At 42.0% G+C, this 25,958-nt stretch overlaps 3 protein-coding genes and 2 long non-coding RNA genes across 6 annotated transcripts in view; 1 reads left to right on the forward strand and 4 right to left on the reverse strand.

Moving 5' to 3' along the window:
- Positions 1 to 1,636, reverse strand: part of LOC141777374 (7-alpha-hydroxycholest-4-en-3-one 12-alpha-hydroxylase-like) — a 2,491-nt gene extending 855 nt beyond the window's left edge. Inside the window, exon 1 of the mRNA XM_074651571.1 lies at positions 1 to 1,636. This exon is cut by the window's left edge and continues 855 nt beyond it. Coding sequence (XP_074507672.1) covers positions 64 to 1,599 — 1,536 coding nt within the window. The 5' untranslated portion in view covers positions 1,600 to 1,636 and the 3' untranslated portion in view covers positions 1 to 63.
- The window catches only part of gjc2 (gap junction protein gamma 2), a 74,863-nt gene that overhangs the window by 35,633 nt on the left and 13,272 nt on the right, over positions 1 to 25,958 (reverse strand). The gene's annotated exons all lie outside the window — the stretch shown is intronic.
- On the reverse strand, positions 7,331 to 9,822 carry LOC141777368 (5-beta-cholestane-3-alpha,7-alpha-diol 12-alpha-hydroxylase-like). The gene has a single exon (XM_074651566.1). The coding sequence runs from the start codon at positions 9,782 to 9,784 to the stop codon at positions 8,249 to 8,251; it is 1,536 nt and encodes a 511-aa protein (XP_074507667.1). The 5' UTR covers positions 9,785 to 9,822; the 3' UTR covers positions 7,331 to 8,248.
- Positions 16,659 to 20,069, forward strand: LOC141777371 (uncharacterized). Its single transcript, XR_012595893.1, has 2 exons — positions 16,659 to 19,041; positions 19,306 to 20,069. It is a non-coding gene; the product is annotated as an uncharacterized LOC141777371 (long non-coding RNA).
- On the reverse strand, positions 17,533 to 20,550 carry LOC141777370 (uncharacterized). Its single transcript, XR_012595892.1, has 2 exons — positions 20,307 to 20,550; positions 17,533 to 20,107 (listed from the first exon to the last, which is right to left on the reverse strand). It is a non-coding gene; the product is annotated as an uncharacterized LOC141777370 (long non-coding RNA).

A 25,958-nucleotide genomic window follows, 5' to 3' on the forward strand; every position in this document is an offset into this window, starting at 1 on the left:
CAAATAAAAGCTTACAGAGATGATCAAAATAAGAAATCATTTTATCAGAAAAATTAATATGATTTAATATCTGAGTCTGTGTCGAAACTGAACGTCTCTGTCAGGTTGCATGGATCCAAAGCCCCATCGCCTGAGGTCAATTTCAGGTATCTTCTCATCGGGATTCTTCAGCTCAAACTCAAAATAAACCAACATGAGGAAAACAAACTGCTTGAGCTCGTTGGTGGCAAAGAAACGCCCAGGACACATGGAGACTCCAGCACCCCAGGGCATGTTGTAATATTTCACCTTCTTCCCTGCCTTGTAAAAATCAGTTTTCTTGCTCCCGTTTGGATTGAGAAAGCGGTCATATTTGAATGACTGTGGGTCGGGGTGGATCTCTGGGTCGACTTGAACGGCCATGTAAGGAAACAATGCCATTCTGTCACCCTTGCGAATGAAGTATTCACGACCATCAGCCATCTTGAAAGTCATATCCTGAAGCACTGCTCTGGTGAGGAGAGGTGCAGCGGTGAGTCGGAGGGTCTCTTCTACAGCGCTGTCCAGGATCGGTGTTTTCATCAGCATTTCACGGGTCAGGTTGATTAAAGGGCCACCATGTTTGACTTCTTGCTTAAATTCCTTCAGAACTTTATCGACCTCTGACTTCACTGCTGTCATGGCTTCTGGGTGTTTCATGAGGAAGAGGAGCAGCCAGAATGCAGAAGGTCCTGTGTTGCCCTGAGAGGCCCAAAGAAGCACAAACATGTACCTGTCTATCATTGACTCCTTCATACCCATCTCCTCTTTGGTCTGCTGGATGTCCCACACCCAGCCGCTGATGTTGTCCTTGACCTTCATCTTCTGCATTGAAAGAGTGTTCCAGAAGCACCTCAATAGCCTGCCTGCTTCCAGCCTCTCCCTTGGTGGCAGGACCCCATAAGCCAGTTTCGGAAAGAGTTGGTCATATTTGCGAAACACGTGAAATAAGGCTTCTGATTCAGCTCTGTCTTTCTCTTTGGCTTTCTCCTCACTCCCTTCTGACTCATGTGGCTCATTGCCAAACAGAGACAGGTAGCCAGCCCTGAAAACAATATTGTAGCTGTACATAAACAGTCCGTCCTCCATCCAAGTTCTTTGGTCTTCAGCCGAGTCGATGTTGTGCAGCATGAGGTTCTGCAAATTACTCATCATGGCTTGTGTCATTACCTCTAGGCCGTCCCCCTTGAGGTGCTTGTTGCTGGACATCTGGAGAATGTCGTGATCCCCCTCTATGCCTGTGTAACCAAACACCATGCGCACCAAATGCTTAGCAAACTTGTGGAAGTCCAGTTTTTCTCGGCTCTCCTTAACAAGTGACCCAAACGACAGAGGGTCCTGAATAAAGGTGATGTAAAATCCTGCCAGCTGTATTGTGAACACATCGCCATGCTTTTGCTTCATCCTCTCTAGGAACTTACTGGTGTTTCTGCGAAACTCTAAAACATGACCAAGCCAAGGGATGAGCCCCTTATCCAGAGGGGGTTCTCCTGGTCGCCGCTGTCTAAACACCCCGAGGAGGTACAGCCCTCCAATCAGAGCGGCAAGAAAGCCAAGAAGGATCGGCAGCAGCATTCCCATGACTGATTCCTCTGACAGCCACACAGAGATTTGGAGTTAAGGTCCACATCCTGCAAGATACACAGACTTTTGCTCCTCCCTTTGCTTGTGGGATCGGTTTCATCATCCTAGGAACTGCCTACTGAATACTTTTCGATTTAAAGGGACTGTTTGTAACTTTTTAAGCGTATAAATGTAGCGGGTCGGCACACATGCGCGTTCGCATATGCGCGCTCGCATATGCGCGCTCGCGTGTGGCCGGAGCCTCGTCTCCGCTGCCTGCTCTCCTTCACTCAGACAGCGCGCGCGTCCTCGCTGTCTCGTTCCACCTCTAGACGTGAACGCGCGCTCACTACACACTGCAGAAGAGTCAGTTTAGCTCTGAGAATATCTAGTCAATGTAGAGTGGACGTTTGTGCAGAAATAAATGCTGCAGCTCCTCCAGACCAACAGAGGTTTTCCGTGTCTTGTGAAGTGACGGGGCTCCTCAACGAGTTACGTTATCGTCTCGTTACCGACCGGGTGCCGGTGTCTTCGGCTGCCGGCTGCGGTCGGGAGGCGATAACGTAACTCGTTGAGGAGCCCCGCTGCTGAAGCCTGCGCTGAGCAGGAAAAGCCAACACTAGGATCAGCATTGATTCATGGAGAGACCTTCGTCTGGTCAGCTAACATTACTGCCAAGCAGCTGAAATATAGAGTGATATTGTGGTTTTAGCTGACGTCTGTCGCCTCACTGTTTTTAGCGATGCTCATTCATGTCTATGTAGAGCGAGCAAGCGCGAGCTCGACGCTGACTTTCGTTGATTTCAAGGCCACAGGTGTCGCTGTTAAGCAGCATTTCTGAATCTTACAAATACTCCCTTTAACAGTAAACAGTGAAACCGTTTAACAGAAGAGAACATGAAGCAACACTTTTGCTATGCGCCAACCGAATGGTTTTCATGGTTTTCAAAATGCCCACAAACAGGCCACATTATAATATAAGTTGTTTTAACCAATTTGTAGCAGAAGTTGTTGACACAAAAAGTAAAGACACAGGAATGGAATTTGTGTCTAAAGGTCAACTTCATGTGAAACTTTCTGATAAGGAAAACAATGTTCCTGTTGTTGTGCTTAGAGCTGGAAAGTGCTGTTTTAAACTGTGTTCACTTATCTATACTTTGGAAACCCAATATTCTAACATTGACAGTGAGAAGTTAAATTATATTTCCACACCTCAGTGAACAATTTTCATTCTGTTCGTTCTTCTCATTTATGTTTTCTCACATATTGTTTCTAAAATAGTGAGATAATGTCACACATTATATATTGGAAAGTCATACAACCCTATTTCAGGTAAAAATATAGAGTTGAATTTCTCTAACATATATTTGGATTTTGTGATATCAAATGGATCACACCACACCCGACTGAATGGGAGTATAACCCAGACCCTGACGGCAGTTCATTGACTTGGTTAAATGTGGCAATTGCTTAATTATTATAGCTGGTGGAATAGCTGATTGAACTTTGTAAATATTTTACTTTTTCTGTTGTTAATACAGAACTCCACCGAAAAAACTCCAGTTTTAGTCTTTTCCTCACCTCATGTATACTTTATATTAATAAATGTTACAGCATGCGTGGGTGCGTGCCAGCGTGCGTGCCAGCGTGCGTGCCAGCGTGCGTGCGTGCGTGTGTGTGTACACACTATGTATTTACTTGAATTACTTTAATATTTATTTTACAGGAGGGTTCAAGGCATTGTGTTTATTCGGTCAAGGACAATATGCTTGCTTTTGTCTCATGAAATCCTTAAACCCTGGCTTCATAAAATGTGATTATTTGGTCAAAATATTTATGTATGTACATTTTTGTTTATGATTACAGTGTACAAGATTTACCTGATAAAACCTGACCTTGACCTTCTAGTGAAACTTGATTGACAGAACAGAAGCTACTGAAGATAACATCTGCCCTGTCTGATATAGGGTTACACAAAGGGACATGATGACCATGTTACAAAAATGTATGTAAAGTATTAATGAGATAACTGCATCTTTGCTTTATTTTGCTTTTCTCCACATTAACCTTTTATGTGCTGAGTTGAAAAATTATAAACGAATGTACTGTACACAAAATAAATAAAGAAAAATATTTGGTTTTAATAAGGAGTAAGAGATATGAAATTAAGTGCTTTTAGAGCAATATTTACAGTACTGAATTCACCACTTTAACTTCTTGATATTGATCTTTTGAAAAGTAGAAAAAGAAGCAAGATAATATCCTCACAAAATGTATTTGAACATAAATTGTCAAGAGTTATCTGATTTCTAAAGTCTGCTCTGTGTTGCTCCTCGACTATGTAGTCGAGACATGTAGCACCACCTTCTGGAATGTATATGTTATTGCAGCAGCAGGGTGTTCACTGCAAAACTGTATAGTCTATGTGTGAAACATACAACCTAGCTTTATTTATCCATCCATTATCCATTATCTGTTACCGCTTATCCTATTCAGGGTCACGGGGGGGATGGAGCCAATCCCAACTGACATTGGGCGAAGGCGGTATACACCCTGGACAGGTCGCCAGACTATCACAGGGCTTAACTTTACTCATACAAGATATATTTAATTACTGTTTGTATTGAGTTAAACAGCTCTCTAATGTTAGGCTAGAGGTGTAGATCTCCATTGTGATTTGTAAGCAGAAGAGAGTTATATTAAGTTATATTGAAAGTCAAAGTGTCCATTTTTGTAGGCTACACCTAACGAAATGACAGAAATGTAATAAAATATTTATTGGCCTCGCTACCAATTTTTATGGAGGTACCCATTAATTACTTTTATTCCACTATCTGTGGATCCTTTAGATTAAGTTTGTACAAGTGACAGGTGATGTACATGAAATTTCTAAATATTTTGTCTGACAAAATGACAAAATTTCTGACCATATTCTCGAGGTCCTTTATCATGTGAATGTTGTCCATCCTCTGTTAAATCTCTGTCACTCAACACAACAGGCTTTTTTGTGCATTTTTTCTGTATTTGTTACCTTTAATGAGCAGTTTAGTGTGAAAATATGAGGTAAAACACATTTTTCCACAAGAGAGAGCAGCTGAGGCTGAACAAAATAGACTAACACAGGACAGAATAAATCATAGTTCTTACCTATCGTGTTATAGCAATTTATATATTTATCCAAATTAATAAAAAGTAATTCTGTTAAAGGTCACCTATTATGCAAAATGCACTTTTCCATGTCTTTTAAACATCAATATCTGTCCCCAGTGTGTCTACAAGTCACCATAGTATCATAAAAGACCATCCTCTCTCTTTTTCTCCTGCTCCGTTTGTCCGGAAATGGGTGTCGAAACAACGCTGCGCAGCTTTTCTTTTCTTCTGACGTCATTTGAGAATTAGCCATATAAGGGTTTCCTGGTGAACCAGAGCAGAACCTTCAGTAGCTGACCCCGCCCCACAGCGCGTCACTGTCTCTCCTCCTCAACCGAACTTGAGCAAAGTAGCTCCTACTGTTAGTCTGCAAGAACCAGCAGAACAGGCTTCATGTACTCCCATCATCTAAATATAACATGTTCTTTCACAAAGGCTTTATGTAATTACACTGTTTAAACAGATGATATTTATATATTATATATATTTGATGTCATGCATGTAGCAGAGTACAGGTAGTAAATAGTGACTTGTAAGCAACACAACACATTTCTGTTTCACAGTCAAACTTTATTTGAGTTGACAGATGACAATATTAATTATTCACAGCATTTGTAATCATCTCACCTGTTAGTTAGTTAAGTTAACATGGTACAGGAGAAAGTCTTCAGCTCTGGTAAACTATGGTAAGCTAAGCTCCGATGGTCTGTAGTCATGGTAACACAGAGACAGCTACTACTGTAAATAATATACCATTACTCTGATCTTCCATACTTTATCTTTTAGCAGAAATAATGAACTGACTACTGTTTCACATCTTCTATTTTCCACCCTGATGGTCGCTGTGTTTACACACCGTGTCATAGCGGTAGCATGTAGCTAACCCGTTAGCATGTAGCTACATGCTAACGGGTTAGCTCTGTATCTCCATGTAAACAGAGCCATCTGCTCTCAGCTGTCTGCTCACAGCTATCTGCTCTCCTCTGGGATGATTCTGTCGGTCATTTCTCACAGATGGATCTGTAAAGACAGACGTAAAACAGAGTGTATGTTTACGGTTTACAGAGTTGATGCATGAGGTAAACACTGAGCTAACCAACAGAGATATAAATAGTATTATTTACCTGAGAGAAACCGTCAGGAAAACCTGGAATCTGGACCGCAGATTTTCATCATGTGTCGCCGATTTCTGATCAGATTCCTCCGGTAACGTGCGCTGGGTGAAGTTTCTGGTTTATAAACTTTAAAGTGGTTTATAAACTTTATTCTAGCTGCTATCTCTCCACTCGTCTCTCTGAGAGAGAGAGAGAGCTTCTCCGGGAGGGAGGGGGAGGGTGACGCTGTTGTTGAGGACGTTTGATTGACAGAAAACGCTGACCAATCAGAGCAGAGTGGGAGGAGACAGGCTGTGAATCAGGGGTGTTCAGACAGAGGCTGAATTAGGCTCTGAGGCAGGCAGACTCAGGCTGCAGTATGAGAAGAATAAAGGGTTTTTTGAACATTGCAGCATGTAAACATGTTCTAGTGCAACATTAAAATACATCTATGAACCTGGAAATGAGCATAATATGAGACCTACAGAGCTACAGACACAGAAATCAGCACTTTTGGAAATGGGCTGAAACAGAGGTTATAGAGACATGCTGGAATGCATGATCTGATTGTTTTTTTGAAAAAAAAACTTCAGAGACATGGTTTGGAGGTGTCTGAGACCTATAATAACTAGTTTAAATGGAGTATAATATGTGACCTTTAAAGCTACATCCATTATGCACTTATTGTGATATCATTGGTTTTGTAAAGGCGGAGTAATTATTGGATGATTAAAATGAAGGTGAAGTGGGTCAAAATCTCAGGCCCTGACAGCAAAGGTCAGAAGAAGTCACAAAATAGTAAATTTGGTACCATCAGGTCCAACCAGCTGAGATGGAACTCCCTGCATGAGTGTGTGTTCAGACATAACTTCAGTGGAGTTTTAACTGCTCAGATGAGTAATTAACATCTTCGTTTAGGCATGAACTGTTTCTTTAAATCTGTGTTGTATTACTCTCAAAACATCTCACTGGTTGTGTTCCTACAGCACAACTAGGGGACATAATGCAATGGACATTTGCAACACTAAAATGTTTTTAAAAGAATGAAAAGCTTGAATAAATATTGGGATACACCCACAATTCAGTATTTAAGGATGATAACAGTTCATTTCTAATTAGGAAGTAAGGCTTGAAACTCTTGATACAACATGCAGGGATGGCTGTAGCTCAGTGGGTAGAGCAGGTCGTCCTTTAACCACAAGGTTGGTGGTTAAAGGACGATGCTTAGGATGAGTTGGATGCAAAGGTATGTACCTGTGTATATGTATATATATGTATATATATATATATATACATATATATATATATATGATGATCCTAATAAAGTTTAAGTTTAAGAAATGGTGATGTATAACTTCACAAATTAACCAGCTAAGACAACGGAGTGCCAGTCATGGGCTATTGGGCAATTACATTGTAAAACAAAGTTCAGAGACCACAATGTAATAGGTTTATCTGGTCAAGGAAAATTAAATGAATAGGCCCTGGCATCATAAAATGTGATCTTTTGTTATTTTGGTCAAATAAAGGCTTTATTACAGGTTGAAAACAAATCTAAAAACAGACAAGCATTAATGCATAATCATGTGAACAAGCCTAACCTAAAACCTAACCATGACCTTAATCTAGTGAAACAAGTCCAGTGATGTTCCATTCATGGGCATACCCTAAAACAACAATTTTTTATCTTGATTGGCAGATTAAATATCACTCATACCTTAGAGAGAAGCTAGATAACACCCGCCATCTCTGATATTAAGGTTACACAAACAGAGAGGTGCTTTTGTTCAACAAAGGTGAACTAAGGATACAACCATCTAACAAATGAATTTAAAATATTAACAAAGCAAGGCATCTCTGGTTTTTCAACTTTTTTTTGTTCTCACCCCTCCATAGACATGAGATGTAACTAGTTATGTAGACTTTTGGTCTTGCTTGATAAATTATTAGACATTGACAATTCACAGTGAGTCATTGGATATGTAGCTTCACTGGAAAGGATATCATGCTGGAAAACAGCTGTGCAAATAAGCAGTCATAATTACAATATTTTGTTAAACCAACAGTATTTGTTTATTCAAAGATTACTGAATTATTGTTGACTGGATTGAACTGCTCTCTCATTAGCAAACAGAAGAAAGAGGAGTTATATTCATAATAAACTGTTCAAAACATAGAAAATAGTAGTGCATTTGTGTATAGTACACCTGGAGGGAATCAATCATAGTTCTTATTTAGAATATGGTTTACAATGTAGTTATACTATATCCAACAATATTAAAACATGAAAGGTGCTTATCACATCATTGGTGTAAAAACACAAAACACTTCATTGTGTAATCTGTTTCCTACATACTTGTCAAATAAAAGCTTACAGAGATGATCAAAATAAGAAATCATTTTATCAGAAAAATTAATATGATTTAATATCTGAGTCTGTGTCGAAACTGAACGTCTCTGTCAGGTTGCATGGATCCAAAGCCCCATCGCCTGAGGTCAATTTCAGGTATCTTCTCATCGGGATTCTTCAGCTCAAACTCAAAATAAACCAACATGAGGAAAACAAACTGCTTGAGCTCGTTGGTGGCAAAGAAACGCCCAGGACACATGGAGACTCCAGCACCCCAGGGCATGTTGTAATATTTCACCTTCTTCCCTGCCTTGTAAAAATCAGTTTTCTTGCTCCCGTTTGGATTGAGAAAGCGGTCATATTTGAATGACTGTGGGTCGGGGTGGATCTCTGGGTCGACTTGAACGGCCATGTAAGGAAACAATGCCATTCTGTCACCCTCGCGAATGAAGTATTCACGACCATCAGCCATCTTGAAAGTCATATCCTGAAGCACTGCTCTGGTGAGGAGAGGTGCAGCGGTGAGTCGGAGGGTCTCTTCTACAGCGCTGTCCAGGATCGGTGTTTTCATCAGCATTTCACGGGTCAGGTTGATTAAAGGGCCACCATGTTTGACTTCTTGCTTAAATTCCTTCAGAACTTTATCGACCTCTGACTTCACTGCTGTCATGGCTTCTGGGTGTTTCATGAGGAAGAGGAGCAGCCAGAATGCAGAAGGTCCTGTGTTGCCCTGAGAGGCCCAAAGAAGCACAAACATGTACCTGTCTATCATTGACTCCTTCATACCCATCTCCTCTTTGGCCCGCTGGATGTCCCACACCCAGCCGCTGATGTTGTCCTTGACCTTCATCTTCTGCATTGAAAGAGTGTTCCAGAAGTACCTCAATAGCCTGCCTGCTTCCAGCCTCTCCCTTGGTGGCAGGACCCCATAAGCCAGTTTCGGAAAGAGTTGGTCATATTTGCGAAACACGTGAAATAAGGCTTCTGATTCAGCTCTGTCTTTCTCTTTGGCTTTCTCCTCACTCCCTTCTGACTCATGTGGCTCATTGCCAAACAGAGACAGGTAGCCAGCCCTGAAAACAATATTGTAGCTGTACATAAACAGTCCGTCCTCCATCCAAGTTCTTTGGTCTTCAGCCGAGTCGATGTTGTGCAGCATGAGGGTCTGCAAGTTACTCATCATGGCTTGTGTCATTACCTCTAGGCCGTCTCCCTTGAGGTGCTTGTTGCTGGCCATATGTCGAATGTGGGCGTCCCCCTCTATGGCTGTGTAACCAAACACCCTGCGCACGATATGCAAAGCAAACTTGTGGAAGTCCAGTTTTTCTCGGCTCTCCTTAACAAGTGACCCAAACGACAGAGGGTCCTGAATAAAGGTGATGTAAAACCCTCCCAGCTGTATTGTGAACACATCGCCATGCTTTTGCTTCATCCTCTCTAGGAACTTACGGGTGTTCCTGCGAAACTCTAAAACATGACCAAGCCAAGGGATGAGCCCCTTATCCAGAGGGGGTTCTCCTGGTCGCCGCTGTCTAAACACCCCGAGGAGGTACAGCCCTCCAATCAGAGCGGCAAGAAAGCCAAGAAGGATCGGCAGCAGCATTCCCATGACTGATTCCTCTGACAGCCACACAGAAATTTGGAGTTAAGGTCCACATCCTGCATGATATACAGACTTTTGCTCCTCCCTTTGCTTGTGGGATCAGTTTCATCATCCTAGGAACTGCCTACTAAATACTTTTCCACAACAACAGGAAACAGTTCAACGGAAGAGAAGAAACATGAAGCAACACTTTTGCTGTGCGTCAACTGACTAAACACATGGTTTTCTGAATGATTCAATTATAGGTATTTCACAAAAATGCCCACAAACAGGCAACATTATAATACAAGTTCTTTTACCTTATTTGTAGCAGACGTTGTTGACACAAAAAGAAAGGTAAAGATGTTGGAATGGAATTTGTGCCTACAGGTCAACATCATGTGAAACTTTCTGAGAAGTAAAACAATGTCCCTGTCATAGAAAGTTATACAACCATATTTCAGGTAAAAATATAGAGCTGAATTTCTCTAACATATATCTGGATTTTGTGATATCAAATGGATCACACAACACCCAACTGATTGGGAGTATAGCCCTGATCCTGACAACAGTTCACTGTGTTGATTAAATGTGGCAATAGCTTATCTATTATAGCTGCTGGATAAACCTTATATGGGAGGGTTCAAGGCATTGTGTTTATTTGGTCAAGGACAATATGCTTGCTTTTGTCTCATGAAATCCTTAAACCCTGGCTTCATAAAATATGATTATTTGGTCAAAATATTTATGTATGTGAATGTTTATTTATGATTACAGCGTACAAGACTTACCTGATAAAACCTGACCTTGACCTTCTAGTGAAACTTGATTGACAGAACAGAAGCTACTGAAGATAACATCTGCCCTGTCTGATATAGGGGTTACACAAAGGGACATGATGACCATGTTACAGAAATGTATGTTAAGTATTAATGAGATAACTGCATCTTTGCTTTATTTTGCTTTTCTCCACGTTAAGCTTTTATGTGCTGAGAGTTGAGAAATCATAAACGAATGTACTGTACACATAAATAATTAAAGCAAAATATTTGGTTTTAATAAGGAGTAAGAGATATGAAATTAAGTGCTTTTAGAGCAATATTTACAGTACTGAATTCACCACTTTAACTTTTTTATATTGATCTTTTGAAAAGTAGAAAAAGAAGCAAGATAATATCCTCACAAAATGTATTTGAACATAAATTGTCAAGAGATATCTGATTTCTAAAGTCTGCTGTGTGTTGCTCCTCGAATACGTAGTCGACATGTAGCACCACCTTCTGGAATGTATATGTAATTGCAGCAGCAGGCTGTAAACAGTACAACTGTGAAACCATACAGTCTATGTGTGAAACATACAACCTAGCTTTATTTATCCATCCATTATCCATTATCTGTTACCGCTTATCCTATTCAGGGTTGCGGGGGGGCTGCAGCCGATCCCAACTGACATTGAGCGAAGGCGGTATACACCCTGGACAGGTCGCCAGACTATCACAGGGCTTAGCTTTACTCATACAAGATATATTTAATTACTGTTTGTATTGAGTTAAACAGCTCTCTAATGTTAGGCTAGAGGTGTAGATCTCCAGTGTGATTTGTAAGCGGAAGAGAGTTATATTAAGTTATATTGAAAATAAAAGTGTCCATTCTTGAAGGTTAAACCTAACAATGAGTGTGTGTTCAGACATAACTTCAGTGGAGTTTTAACTGCTCAGATGAGTTATTAACATTTTCGTTTAGGCATGAACTGTTTCTTTAACTCTGTGTTATATTACTCTCAAAACATCTCATTGGTTGTGTTCCTACCGCACAACTAGGGGACATAATGCAGTGGATATTTAAAACACTAAAATGTTTTTAAAAGAATGAAAAGCTTGAATATATAGTAAATATTAATTAATTATATATAATAAAGTATGGATTTGATTTAACAACTCATACAAAGAGGCGTGCCCTTTAATTGTATTCATGTTTTAGAAACTTTTTATTACCTTTATTTATGTAGTTGGTATTATTTATGTAATTGTAGGTTGCTTATGAAAGAGGCCTTTTTGTTCATCATAAAATGGCTATAGGGCCCTAGCAGGGATAACCTGATGAATATGCTATAGCACTGAGGCTGCCACCAAATACACTGGTTTCAAATAAAGGTCAGTCCCCTTGACCATAAACTTAGAAGCACACACAGACATTCATATGCAAATATAAATATGTATGACTAAATTGATATTAGCCTACTGTAAAGATAATTGAGTGTTTAATTTTGATATCACCTTAATTTTGCAGTCTATTTTGGCACTTTGGCATCTTTACAATAAGTTGAAAACTGAACAGTTGCCATCTCACCTCACTACTGATTAGCGAATTCACCACCAGGTGAAGATGTTGTCTTTATTTACAACATGACTGCATGGCTCTGGGCAATATGACTGAAGCAGTTTCCTTTAAAACAAATGTCACTGACATTTCCTTGTCTGTGCACAAGGCAAAGTGAAAAGTTAGAATTCAAATATTAGTTGATAATTTTCAATATTACTTCTCCAGGTCTGCAAACACATATGAAACATATGGGTTGGATCAGCAGAAAGCACAGTATGAGATATGACACTGCATAACACTATACAACATAACAGAATTAAATAAAAAGATGTGTGTATTCAATCACGTTGTTAGAAGGTTGTCTGGAAGATAAGTGATGGTTGTTTCCTTTATCCGTCTATTTTGATCTACGGTGCACATCAGGGCCTGGGGCATGATCAGTCGGACCTGATATTCCATAATTGCATAAAGGAAATGCACAGGCTCATTAGGGCTTCAAAGCTGTTTTTGATTTCCATTCTCAAGAAGGAACACAATGCAGAAGCTCTCACAAAAACGGGATAAGAAAAACAGCGAATCGTGCAATATGTATTATTGCATTATTAGCTCAGCAAATATTTCAATGTCAACAAAACGTTCTTAGTATACCACTTGTGTGGTTTATTTAACTATTTCCGTTTTTTGTTTTTGCGAATTCCTTTTCTCATTATTCGTTTTGAATTGAAGAACGGAAGTCACGTGGGTTTTTCGTTTTAAACCACAAACGAAAAACGGAATCACGTGGTGCTCTGTTTGTTTTTTGTTTCCAAACGAAAAACGAAAAAAACAAATTAAAAAAACGATCCGATTTAGTTTCTTCAAGTTTCTTTCTGTCATTTTCTCTTTTGAATCGAAGTGCGGAGAACGGCAGTCACGTGACCAGGAAGTGAAGGCAAACATGTCAAAATAAAAGCCAAGAAGATAGTTTGGTCATTCTATAAAAGTGTAACATTATTTAAGCACAGGATCAAAGTAACAGTAGAAGATAAATAGGCTAAATAAATACACAAATAAGTACATACATAGATATTTTTTTGTTTTGTTCTTTTCATTAACACATGAATGTCTTTTATCCAAAAAGTGTGTGATAAATTACAGGGAGGGTCTCTACAGATGTTATACAACAGGGAGGGTCTCTACAGATGTTATACAACAGGGAGGGCCTCTACAGATGTTATACAGAACTCTCACATAATTGACACTTTTCTCTCTCACACCCTTACTATGGGCTGTTTCTTTATGTCGGCAGGTGAGAAGCACTATGTGGCTAATCCTTTCAACACACCTGACACTTCCACCTGATCCCCTGCACTCCATTAGGAAGACTGTAGCCGAGTAGTTCGACATCATGATAAGGCTGATTTTTCAACCAGCGATTATGACATTAATGCCAGCTAGACAGAATAAAGCTCTGTCTGTCATGACAATACTGTACTGGACTGAAGGCCACTCCATCACTCTAGATACTGTAGATTTAACAGATACCTGCTGTCTTCAGACGGCTGTAAAGAGTCACCCGAGTAAAGGAAAGGCTTTCAGTACAGTTCTATTGTCATGACAGACAGAGCTTTATTCTGTCTAGCTGGCATTAATGTCATAACCACTGGTTGAAAAATCAGCCTTATCATGATGTCGAACAAATTAACTAAATTACATATTATACCAAATAGACTAGAAATTATTGAAAAGCCTCATAAACCACCAAAGAGAATACAGAAAGTTAGTGATTTCAGTTTTTTAGTGAACTGTTGGATTTATTATGTACAAAAGTGCTTACAATGACCTGAAATAACCTGCTTATAAGGGAAGCTGAAAACTGTTGTATTGTTTCATGATTGCTCAATAACTGTCTCTCAATTATTAGCTTCTAAGGGCATAACTCAGGGTGAAGGAATGAAGGACTTTGGGCTGTTCAGTTGTTGTTGCACTGTTTTGTTCCTTGAGGAGGTGATTCGGTGACTGTAGATTTCTATATAGTCACATTGTAATAATCTCCGGCAGCATTTGGAGAGGCTTTGAACTACTCAAGGGCGAGGACAGGGGGAGGCACATGGGACTGCATGTTCTGTTCTTTTCACAAGGTCACGGGAGGATGGAGTCAGAAGAAGAAACAAAAAAGAAGATATGCAGCAAAAACATCACGTGCCATAAGCTCATGAATATTGATATTGTGTAAACCATAAAAACGCTGGATCAGGGATAGCTCGGGGTTCAGACTTCGCGAACTGACCCATGCATTGTATGTTGTCAGGGACACGTTGATTGGATCCAGAATTCTGTAAACTCTGTTATCTTACTTATGCAACATTAATTGTTCGGAATAAATTGTATTATTATGCTTTAACCCGTCTGTTTGGAAAATCTCTTTGTCACACAAGATTAACCAACACGTAACTGTGCCCTGACCTCTTGGAGATAGAGGGCCGGTTCCTTCAGAACTCAGGCTGATTAATCCTCATATTAGACTATGATGTCTGAAGGTTGGCAAACATGCTGATCAACCATACTTATCTATCATTGACCATGTTTATTGACTTGACTTTTCATCTATAAATGCGTCAAAATTGAAAATTTGACTGAAAAGAAAATCCTTGGGGATTGAGGAGTGGTGACCTCTGACCCCTACGGTGGGTAACGTCACAGAAGGCCCACTCATAAAATGCACTGACTTCACTGGTACCGAATCTCCCTCCAAACTAAATTGTAAAGCTGACGGCCCCTCAATATGAACAGATCAATACAATCAAACTTTATTGTCCACCAGGGTGGATTTTTCTCTTCGGCTCACAAAACACAGAAAACAACAGACAGCAGTTAGTAAAAAACAGAGACAGGTTATGTTACACATTAAAAACAGTTCATGTCAGTGTCTGTGGCTCAGATCTGCTCAGTCACTGTGTTGAGTTAAGAGTATTGATGGCATTTGGGATGAAAGACTTTTTAAACACATGTTTAGTTGCCAGAGGGGCTCTATAGCGCCTCCCGACTGGCTGCAGAGAGGATAGGAGCTATCTGCCAGGATGCTCCTCGCTTTCTTCCTCGTCCTTTCTGTAAAAAGTTGAGTCAAGGGCTTTTGGGGTTTACCACCTATTTTGCCTGCCATTGACACAATCCTAGACAGTTTATTCTTCTATCTACAGTGTAGGTGACCGTACCAGGCAGGAAGGTTAAAGGTTAAAATCCTCTCAACAATAGTTTTGTACACTAATTCTAAAATCTGCCGGCTGACACCGAGGCCACTAAGTTTCCTTAGAAGATAAAGTCGCTGTGAGCATCTCTTGAAGATATACTCTGTATTTTCAGAGAAGCTCACCTGGGTGTTGAAGGAACTGGCCTTCTACCTCCGAGAGGTCGAAGCCCAGTTACGTGCTGGTTAATCTTGTGTGACAAAGAGATTTTCCAAACAGACGGGTTAAAGCATAATAATACAATTTATTCCGAACAATCAATGTTGCACAAGTAAAAATAAAGAGTTTACAGATATCTGGATCCAACCTACGTGTCCCTGACAACATACAGTGCATGGGTCAGTTCGCGAAGTCTGAACCCCGAGCTATCCCTGATCCAGCGTTTTATGGTTTACACAATATTAATATTCATGAGTTATGGCACGTGATGTTTCTGCTGCATGTCTTCTTCTTCGTTATCTCCTTCTGGCTCCGTCCTCTCCTTGACCTTGCAAAAGAAAACAGCACCTGCCACCTCCCTTTTCCTCACAATCACTCTATTCATAACAAATCCAACAGTCAGGTTATTGTAAACATTCTTGTACATAATAAATCCAACAGACCCTCTTTTGAACTTAACTAAGTTCACCTACAGATAATGTTACATACAGATATATTTATTATAAGCATAGATAATGTTACGTACAGATGTATTAATTATAAGCATCATCACACAACCTCTTCAGGGTCAACATCTTCACTATCCCCCACCATTTCCAGGAGACCCTGTCTCTCAGCTTGGAACATGGCCATCTGATAAGAAGGAGGTGCATCCGGATGCTTTCGTTGCACAGCAGAAATAATCACACGCTCAGTGAGGTGGCGAATACATGGAATACAGCAACAACCGCATAATACTAAGCATGCACACACAGCAAGGATTGAGGAGAATAGAGATACCACCATGGACTTCCATTTCCCAAAGGTACGGTCTAACCAGTCGTTAATGGGGCTGTTGATACCTGAGTCATCGTGCATCGATTCAGACAGCGTCCGGAGCCCCTCTAGCGCCTTAGTTACAGTCCCGTCCGGCGCTGTATTGTTAGGGATGAAAATACAACATGAGTCTTGGAACATTGAGCATACACCGCCTTTCTTCTCTGCCAGCAGCATATCTAATGCCATTCTATTTTGGATCACCATCAGTGACGTAGGAGCCATTTGTTCAGCTAGTCCGGCAATTGCATCACGGGTTAGATTAGTCAAACGGAGAACATTATAGTGGATGTAGTTAATGCGGTCAACATTTTTGTTAGGAGTGATAGGGATCAGAGCACTTATTATAGGTATGTTTTCAAAACCTGCAGCTATTTGGTCAGCTAGTTTATATTCATTAGGGGAGCTACCTCACTACATCATTCTTTATAATCTTGGTTTAGCCTTCCCCCCCTTGTAGCCCACACCTTCCACCCTGCTTCTGAGTGAAAGCATTGTCTATTGTTAAAGAGTTACTTGTGATTAGCTATTTTTAGCAGAGTGCAGAGGCGAGGATGATAAGTAATGTATCTAAACTAGTACAGTCTGTGCTTTCCCAGGTTATTCAGATTTATCTGAGTACACAAATTCTACACAAGGGTCATGGTATTTTCTCTCACATTCCCTCCTTTTATCATGAATAACTAAAATGGTAACTGAAAACACGAAAATACATGATGAATTGCATTAAGATAGTAATATGAAATGAAAACATTTAAAATACATGACAAATCACATTAAGAAAGTTTGTACAGAAGAACGAGGACAAGAGAGGTAAACACAAATGCTACAGCAAACGCCACTAGCAGTTTGCCGCACTGCATGATGCTTCTAGTTTGTTTTCCTGCGCGCAACTGAAAAACTTTTATCTGGGTGGTCCTATTTTATACTGGTTTGGGAAAGGAAGTGAAATTTCTCTCTGGTGGATTCTCCCCACCCCTGGTTTCTCTTTTTATCTATTTTTATCTATTTTTGTCTATTTTAGCATTTATTCTAAGCAACAATTTTTAATACAATGTGATATATAATGTTTTTTCAAAAAACACCTAGATGAGTCCACCTAAACAACCATGTTAGCCTGATTTAACTGTAAATACAGGCAAGACCTTGTAACCTTCTTTCCCTTATGTGTATCTCATCACAGTCACAGTTTATACAGTATATGAAAAATAAAAAATATACGTGACCCTCTTTTCACGTAGCCTGGGCTCCTTGTGGGGCTGCCTCCTCTGCTTCAGGTCCTGTCCTGCTGCTGGAGCACTGTGTTAGGTGCCACCAGTTGAGTCCTTTTCCTGCAAGCTGCACAGCTGTTGCAGTTCTGGCCAGAACCTTGTGTGGGCCTGTCCAACGTGGCTCCGACCACTTCCTCTTTAACACCTTCAACCAAAGGTGTTCCGGGGGTCCGGGGTCAGGTCCTGGAACGTCCTCTGTGACAGGGGTGACAGGTTTGTCACCTGTATAGGAGAGAGCTGACACAAGAGCATTAACCTTCAAATAGTATGGTCTGTAACCGAGGTCAGGAAGGGGAGAGGGGTTTTGGGACGGCCCTGGGAAAGGTCGGCCACACGTAAGCTCAAATGGTGTGAGTCCTGTTATTGTGGATGATACACAGTGCCAAATTTGTGTTGTAGTCCCAGAGCCTTTTCAACAGATTGCAGGTCTTTATTTTTGAAATGTGAACCATTATCTGACCTGATCAATTTAGGAAACCCATGTTTCGGAATGTACTCATTCACCAGACATTTAATGACTGATTTTGCGTCCTCTTTTCCCGTAGGGTAGGCCTCAACCCAACGTGAAAATGCGTCCACAATTACTAGGAGGAATCTTTTCCCCCCAGCCCTTACTCCCATATCTGTGAAATCCATAAAGATTTCCTGTCCCGGGGCAGTGGGAGAAGGATGTTTTCCTGCCCTAGGAGTGATGGTAGGTCTGATGTTACATGTACTACATACGTCACACTTAGTCAAGAAGTCAGTTATAGTAGCATGTTTCCGGGGAATCCACCAGTGGCGGAGATCTCGTAACATCTGTTTGTGGCTTTTATGGTCAAGTCCATGAGTCTGAGTCAGTATTGAGGACATCCAACAGGGGGGCATAACTATTTGATCTCCGTTATACCATATACCATCAAACTGTTCTATAGCTCCCTTATCTTCCCAGATGGTTCGTTCTGCTGCTGTGGCAGATTCTTGAGCTTGTATAATGGAGAAATCAGTTATCTCAGAACCGAGATCTGCTGTGGTCATGACCATCATAGTAGGTAAATACCCTGCCGCCTTTTTAGCAGCTGCATCAGCTGCTTCGTTTCCTATACTCTCTAAGTCAGTGCCCTGACTGTGTCCTTTCACTTTGATCACAGCTACCCTCTGTGGTAACTGGATTGCTTCCAACAACTCTTTCATCAACTCCTCATGAGCCATAGGTTTATTCGGACTAGTCTTAAAACCTGCTTGCACCCAGCCAGACATATCTCTGTGAATTGCATTGCACACATACGCAGAGTCTGTGAAAATATTCACTGCCTTCCCTTCCGCTAACCGCAGAGCACAAACTACAGCCGTAAGTTCTGCTGCCTGATGTTTTGGAGCTATGGCTAGGGACACATGGGGAACAGCTTCTTCTGACATGCGATACCATTGTTCTTGTGCTGGGGTTAGTTTTACTGCGGCTGCTACTCCTGCTGGTGCTATATAAACATCTCTTACCCCTATCCCCCATGTTGTATCTAACAGGTTCTGTTGGAACTCATCTTGATACGTAAGATCATTATTTCTGTCATAATTCAGAGTGCAGTGGGGAGGATCGAGAACAGGGAGGTAAGGGTGTAGAGCCCTAATCCATGGTTGCCACATGTTGTAAAAGTCAATCAGAGAGTTTCTGTCGGCTAGCAGGGCCCAATATATGTCTGCACAGGGTGGTGGGGCATCAGGTGAGGTATCAGGACTCAACATGCACATGCGATCAGCACTGGAGGGCGAGGAGCACACCATTTCTTCTCCTCCGGGGAAACTCACTATCACAGCTTCTGGTGAACAATGTACAGAAGCCCCCAGTGCTGCCAAAACATCTCTTCCCAGGAGATCACGTGGACAATCAGGTGCATACAAAAAGGGGTGCTCCATCACCTGTCTCCCAAGCCGAACAGGAAGGGGAACAGTAAAAGGCAGTCTTTGTTCAGTGCCGGAAAATCCCAAAACGGAAACATAGTGAGAGGAAAGGGAACACAGAGGTTCAGCTAAGGTGGAGTAACGTGCTCCCGTATCCACCATGAACCATCTTCGTTTTCCGTTCACTGTCAACTGGAGACAGGGCTCTGCCAGCCCCTGTCCCTCCATCTCCGTCGGGCACCCCTATGGGAACATTCCTGGTGTATATGGACCAGGTGGAGGTCCCTGCGCAGAGTACCCGCTGTATGCCTGCATTGGAGCTAGCTGTTGGTTTGGTGGAGTCTGTATTGTTGGCTGATGTGACTGCTGTGGAGGCCCTCTCATCTGCTGTTGTTGTTTCTGAGGACAGCCACGTGCCCAGTGATCCGGGCTTCCGCAGATGAAACAACTGCCTCCTCTTGGTTGGGCATACCTCCTCCCCCTGCCTCCTCCTCCTCTCCCTCTGCCTCTATTCCGGCCTTCATGATAAGGGGGCTGCTGATATGGGGCAGCTTGGTAAGGAACATGATACTGGGGTTGATACATAGCCTGTGGCGGGCCCTGCAGTGGATAAGGATTCTGTGGCGGGGCTGGAGCTGGTGTTACAATTTGAGCCATCTGGGTATCTTTCTCTTTCCCTCCCTTTTTCTTATCTGTTGCACGAGTCCGTGCATCTGCCAACTGTAATTTAGTCAACTGAGCTACCATCTCTTTTAATGACTCATTTTCCTCTTCCTCCTCCATGGTTTCTGCATCCTGATGATGGCAGAAATGTGTTTCCCATCTTCATGATTTTGCCCCTGCCATATCTGGATTCTCTTGCATCTTTCTCTTAACTCCTTCCGGAGCATGTTTTAACAGAGCTATTCTGAACAGAGACTGCTGTGATTCTTTATCTGGGTTCACCCCCGTAGCCCCCGCCCACTCTGTCTTTGCTCTTTCTATGAACGTGCGTCCACTCTCCCCGTTCTTAATCTTAAACACCAAGCTGTGGAGCTTGCCCGCTGGTATGGGATACTTTTGTCTAATAGCATTACCGAAGGAGGTAGCGTAGGGGTTAAGGGGGCTTCTATCTGACACCTGGACTGTTCCGGCCACTGCTTCTAATTCTTTCAGTGCCCAGTCCGAAACCGAGAAACCCAAAATAGCCCTGAGATCACCCATAGCTAAAGTCTTCCCTCGGGTCTTGTTATACAGGCTCGTGAGCCACACTCCCCCTCCCTCTTGAATTCCTGGTAGGAGCTCACTCAGTGCTTGAATGTCACCTAAAGTGAACGGCTGATACTCGTCTCTACCGTTGCTTTTGGCCACAATGGGAAACATGCCAACACACTGACTCCTCTGTTTGTCACCTTCGTCTTCGTACTTTCCATAAACTTTACGTGACCTAGTTTTGGGGGGTGTATATGGTCTCGCCTCTTCGTCCTCACCCTCCCGTCTCCTATGTATCCCTCCTTTGGAGTGCGTTCTCATGGTTCCCTCTATAGTGATAGGAATGTTTTCATCTTCATCATCATCACCCTCCTCTACTGCTCTACTAGCCTCGTCATCAGCGTCCTCATCTACCCCTCCACTAGTGTGGACATCCTGATACTCTGCACGGGATCTCTCTGTGTGGGGTTTAGGGGTAGATTGAGCTCTCCTTCTTACGCCTCCATTACGCAAATCTGGTGGTAACATGGCTTGTCCTAACCTGTACTGTTCAGCCTGATCTCTCAGTTCTTCCCTTAGCCTGTCTATTTCTCTGGCTACATCAGACATACTACCCGTCTCTGAGGCTGAACCTGCTCCTCGTTCTTTTTCTATTTCCTCTTCTAGTTCCAAAGTACCACCTAACACTTGAAACAATGGTGCCATAACTTCGTTTGTATAATCACTGTCCTGTGGGGTTGGTACCGGACTAGGGGTAGGAGGAGGATAAGGAGGGGGGTTGGGATGTGGGCCAGGTGGGTACTGCTGATGGAGGGACATGTCATGTGGCGGCGGGCTAGTATGTGGGTTTGGTGGTGGGGGTGCGCTAGGACTGGGTGAGGGTTTCACTAGTGGTTTTGCTTCAGCGGTTTTTGCGTGGGTGGCTTTCGTCTGGCTGCCTAAGGCTGATAGGGCAGCCATCTGTATCACATTATATTTTACCAATTTTCTTGCCAACTCGTCTTCTTTCTTCCTCAATTTCCTCCTTACAAACATATGTCCCTTTTCTTTGTCTTGTCCTGCTTGCAGCAGCTTTCTATGAACCACCTGTATTAATGCTCTCATCACTGGCATGAATTTGGCTTCACTTCCCGTGGCTGGAAAATGCCCTTCCTTCACTGTCATGTTATACCACTCATCTAGGTCTTGAGTCTCTTTATTTCTAGTCTTGGGATCAAATGTACAGATTACATTGGTCTTGACTTTAGCCCATTGCTGTCCAAATGATAAACGGGGAGGCCCACAGCCATCCCGTTCCTCACAGTCTTTGTCAAATTCTCCGTCCATTCTGTCCAGTACTATTTCACACAGGTTTATTCAGTTTATGACAGTAACTAGATTCAGAGTAAATGGGTCGCTATGCCCCTCGCTGTGATCCTACCAACATAAGCTTCTACTGGACACTTTGATGTTCCAGCGATGTTGGCCCAGTATCAACAGTAAGTTTTAATTTTCCTCTGAATACTAGTTATTAATGTACACTCATACAGGCGCTCCAAGCGCTATTTTTACTAAACTCTAACGTCCTAGACGTTACTAAACTAGCGCTCCAAGCGCACTACTCTAAACTCTAACGTCCCAGACGTTACTAAAAACTAGCGCTCCAAGCGCACTACTCTAGCGCTCCAAGCGCAGCGTTCCAAACGCTTTTCTAATGTTCTAAAAACTAGCGCTCCAAGCGCACTACTCTAGCGCTCCAAGCGCAGCGTTCCAAACGCTTTAACAGAAAGTCTTTTACTTTTGCAACATTTATCACTACAAAGGAGATTCAGCACAACAAGAGAGATAATTTAGAGTAAGCCAATTTGCAGAGTTCGATACAACAGGTTCTGCTTACCTTAAGATTTCAGGGCCCTTTCTCTCTCTCGCCGGTCTGTCCGTCCTTTGGACACGCTTCTCAATGCCGAAGATCACGTCGGGGTCACCAATTGAAGGAACTGGCCTTCTACCTCCGAGAGGTCAAGTCCCAGTTACGTGCTGGTTAATCTTGTGTGACAAAGAGATTTTCCAAACAGACGGGTTAAAGCATAATAATACAATTTATTCCGAACAATCAATGTTGCACAAGTAAAATAAAAGAGTTTACAGAATTCTGGATCCAGTCTACGTGTCCCTGACAACATACAGTGCATGGGTCAGTTCGTGAAGTCTGAACCCCGAGCTATCCCTGATCCAGCCTATTCATGGTTTACACAATATTAATATTCATGAGCTTATGGCACGTGATGTTTCTGCTGCATGTCTTCTTCGTTATCTCCTTCTGACTCCTTCCTCTCTTTGACCTTGCAAAAGAAAAACAGCACCTGCCTCCTCCCTTTCCTCGCAATCACTCCATTCATAACAAATCCAACAGTCAGGTTATTGTAAGCACTTTTGTACATAATAAATCCAACAACACCGAGGCCACTAAGTTTCCTTAGAAGATAAAGTCGCTGTGAGCATCTCTTGAAGATATACTCTGTATTTTCAGAGAAGCTCACCTGGGTGTCCAGGACTGTACCGAGGTATTTAAAGTGTTCCACAGTTTCAACATGTTGGCCATCAAGTGAAACTGGCTCTGTGATCAAATGTTGTTTTGTGCAGCACATGATTAATTCTTTCGTCTCGGCCACATTGATTTCTAGCTGGCTAGTGTGACACCGTGTTTGAAGGGCTGTAGTGTGGGCCAGATAGGCAGCTTCACCTAGTGGGCCTGTTTCCTGTAAAAGGCCAACTATGGCCATGTCATCCACATACTTAAACAGTCTAAAATGTTTCTCATTGGTAATAAATTCATTAGTAAAAAGAGAGAATAGCACAGGGGAAAGAACACAGCCTTGTGGGCAGCCTGTCTGACATGTATGACACAGACCCTCTGATCCACACAACTAACCCTGTGTTGATGTTGAGATCAAGGAGCCTTTTCAGGAGAATATGTGCCTTCATTGAGTTAAAAGCTGAGCTAAAATCCACAAATAAAGCTCTGGCATAACCTGCTTACAATGACCTGAAATAACCTGCTATAAGGGAAGCTGAAAACTGTTGTATTGTTTCATGATTGCTCAATAACTGTCTCTCAATTATTAGCTTCTAAGGGCATAACTCAGGGTGAAGGAATGAAGGACTTGGGGCTGTTCAGTTGTTGTTGCACTGTTTTGTTCCTTGAGGAGGTGATTCGGTGACTGTAGATTTCTATATAGTCACATTGTAATAATCTCCGGCAGCATTTGGAGAGGCTTTGAACTACTCAAGGGCGAGGACAGGTGGGAGGCACACGGGACTGCATGTTCTGTTCTTTTCACAAGGTCACGGGAGGATGGAGTCAGAAGAAGAAACAAAAAAGAAGATATGCAGCAAAAACATCACGTGCCATAAACTCATGAATATTGATATTGTGTAAACCATAAAAACGCTGGATCAGGGATAGCTCGGGGTTCAGACTTCACGAACTGACCCATGCATTGTATGTTGTCAGGGACACGTTGATTGGATCCAGAATTCTGTAAACTCTGTTATCTTACTTATGCAACATTAATTGTTCGGAATAAATTGTATTATTATGCTTTAACCCGTCTGTTTGGAAAATCTCTTTGTCACACAAGATTAACCAACACGTAACTGTGCCCTGACCTCTTGGAGATAGAGGGCCGGTTCCTTCAGAACTCAGGCTGATTAATCCTCATATTAGACTATGATGTCTGAAGGTTGGCAAACATGCTGATCAACCATACTTATCTATCATTGACCATGTTTATTGACTTGACTTTTCATCTATAAATGCGTCAAAATTGAAAATTTGACTGAAAAGAAAATCCTTGGGGATTGAGGAGTGGTGACCTCTGACCCCTACGGTGGGTAACGTCACAGAAGGCCCACTCATAAAATGCACTGACTTCACTGGTACCGAATCTCCCTCCAAACTAAATTGTAAAGCTGACGGCCCCTCAATATGAACTGATCAATACAATCAAACTTTATTGTCCACCAGGGTGGATTTTTCTCTTCGGCTCACAAAACACAGAAAACAACAGACAGCAGTTAGTAAAAAACAGAGACAGGTTATGTTACACATTAAAAACAGTTCATGTCAGTGTCTGTGGCTCAGATCTGCTCAGTCACTGTGTTGAGTTAAGAGTATTGATGGCATTTGGGATGAAAGACTTTTTAAACACATGTTTAGTTGCCAAAGGGGCTCTATAGCGCCTCCTGACTGGCTGCAGAGAGGATGGGAGCTATCTGCCAGGATGCTCCTCGCTTTCTTCCTCGTCCTTTCTGTAAAAAGTTGAGTCAAGGGCTTTTGGGGTTTACCACCTATTTTGCCTGCCATTGACACAATCCTAGACAGTTTATTCTTCTATCTACAGTGTAGGTGACCGTACCAGGCAGGAAGGTTAAAGGTTAAAATCCTCTCAACAATAGTTTTGTACACTAATTCTAAAATCTGCCGGCTGACACCGAGGCCACTAAGTTTCCTTAGAAGATAAAGTCGCTGTGAGCATCTCTTGAAGATATACTCTGTATTTTCAGAGAAGCTCACCTGGGTGTCCAGGACTGTACCGAGGTATTTAAAGTGTTCCACAGTTTCAACATGTTGGCCATCAAGTGAAACTGGCTCTGTGATCAAATGTTGTTTTGTGCAGCACATGATTAATTCTTTCGTCTCGGCCACATTGATTTCTAGCTGGTTAGTGTGACACCGTGTTTGAAGGGCTGTAGTGTGGGCCAGATAGGCAGCTTCACCTAGTGGGCCTGTTTCCTGTAAAAGGCCAACTAAGGCCATGTCATCCACATACTTAAACAGTCTAAAATGTTTCTCATTGGTCATAAATTCATTAGTAAAAAGAGAGAATAGCACAGGGGAAAGAACACAGCCTTGTGGGCAGCCTGTCTGACATGTTCTCCCTGACACAGACCCTCTGATCCACACAACTAACCCTGTGTTGATGTTGAGATCAAGGAGCCTTTTCAGGAGAATATGTGTCTTCATTGAGTTAAAAGCTGAGCTAAAATCCACAAATAAAGCTCTGGCATAACCTGCTTACAATGACCTGAAATAACCTGCTTATAAGGGAAGCTGAAAACTGTTGTATTGTTTCATGATTGCTCAATAACTGTCTCTCAATTATTAGCTTCTAAGGGCATAACTCAGGGTGAAGGAATGAAGGACTTTGGGCTGTTCAGTTGTTGTTGCACTGTTTTGTTCCTTGAGGAGGTGATTCGGTGACTGTAGATTTCTATATAGTCACATTGTAATAATCTCCGGCAGCATTTGGAGAGGCTTTGAACTTAACCTTTAGGATGCATAAGGTGTTTTGTGTA

The sequence above is a fragment of the Sebastes fasciatus genome, chromosome 11 (assembly GCF_043250625.1).
Source record: "Sebastes fasciatus isolate fSebFas1 chromosome 11, fSebFas1.pri, whole genome shotgun sequence".
NCBI lineage: Eukaryota > Metazoa > Chordata > Actinopteri > Perciformes > Sebastidae > Sebastes > Sebastes fasciatus.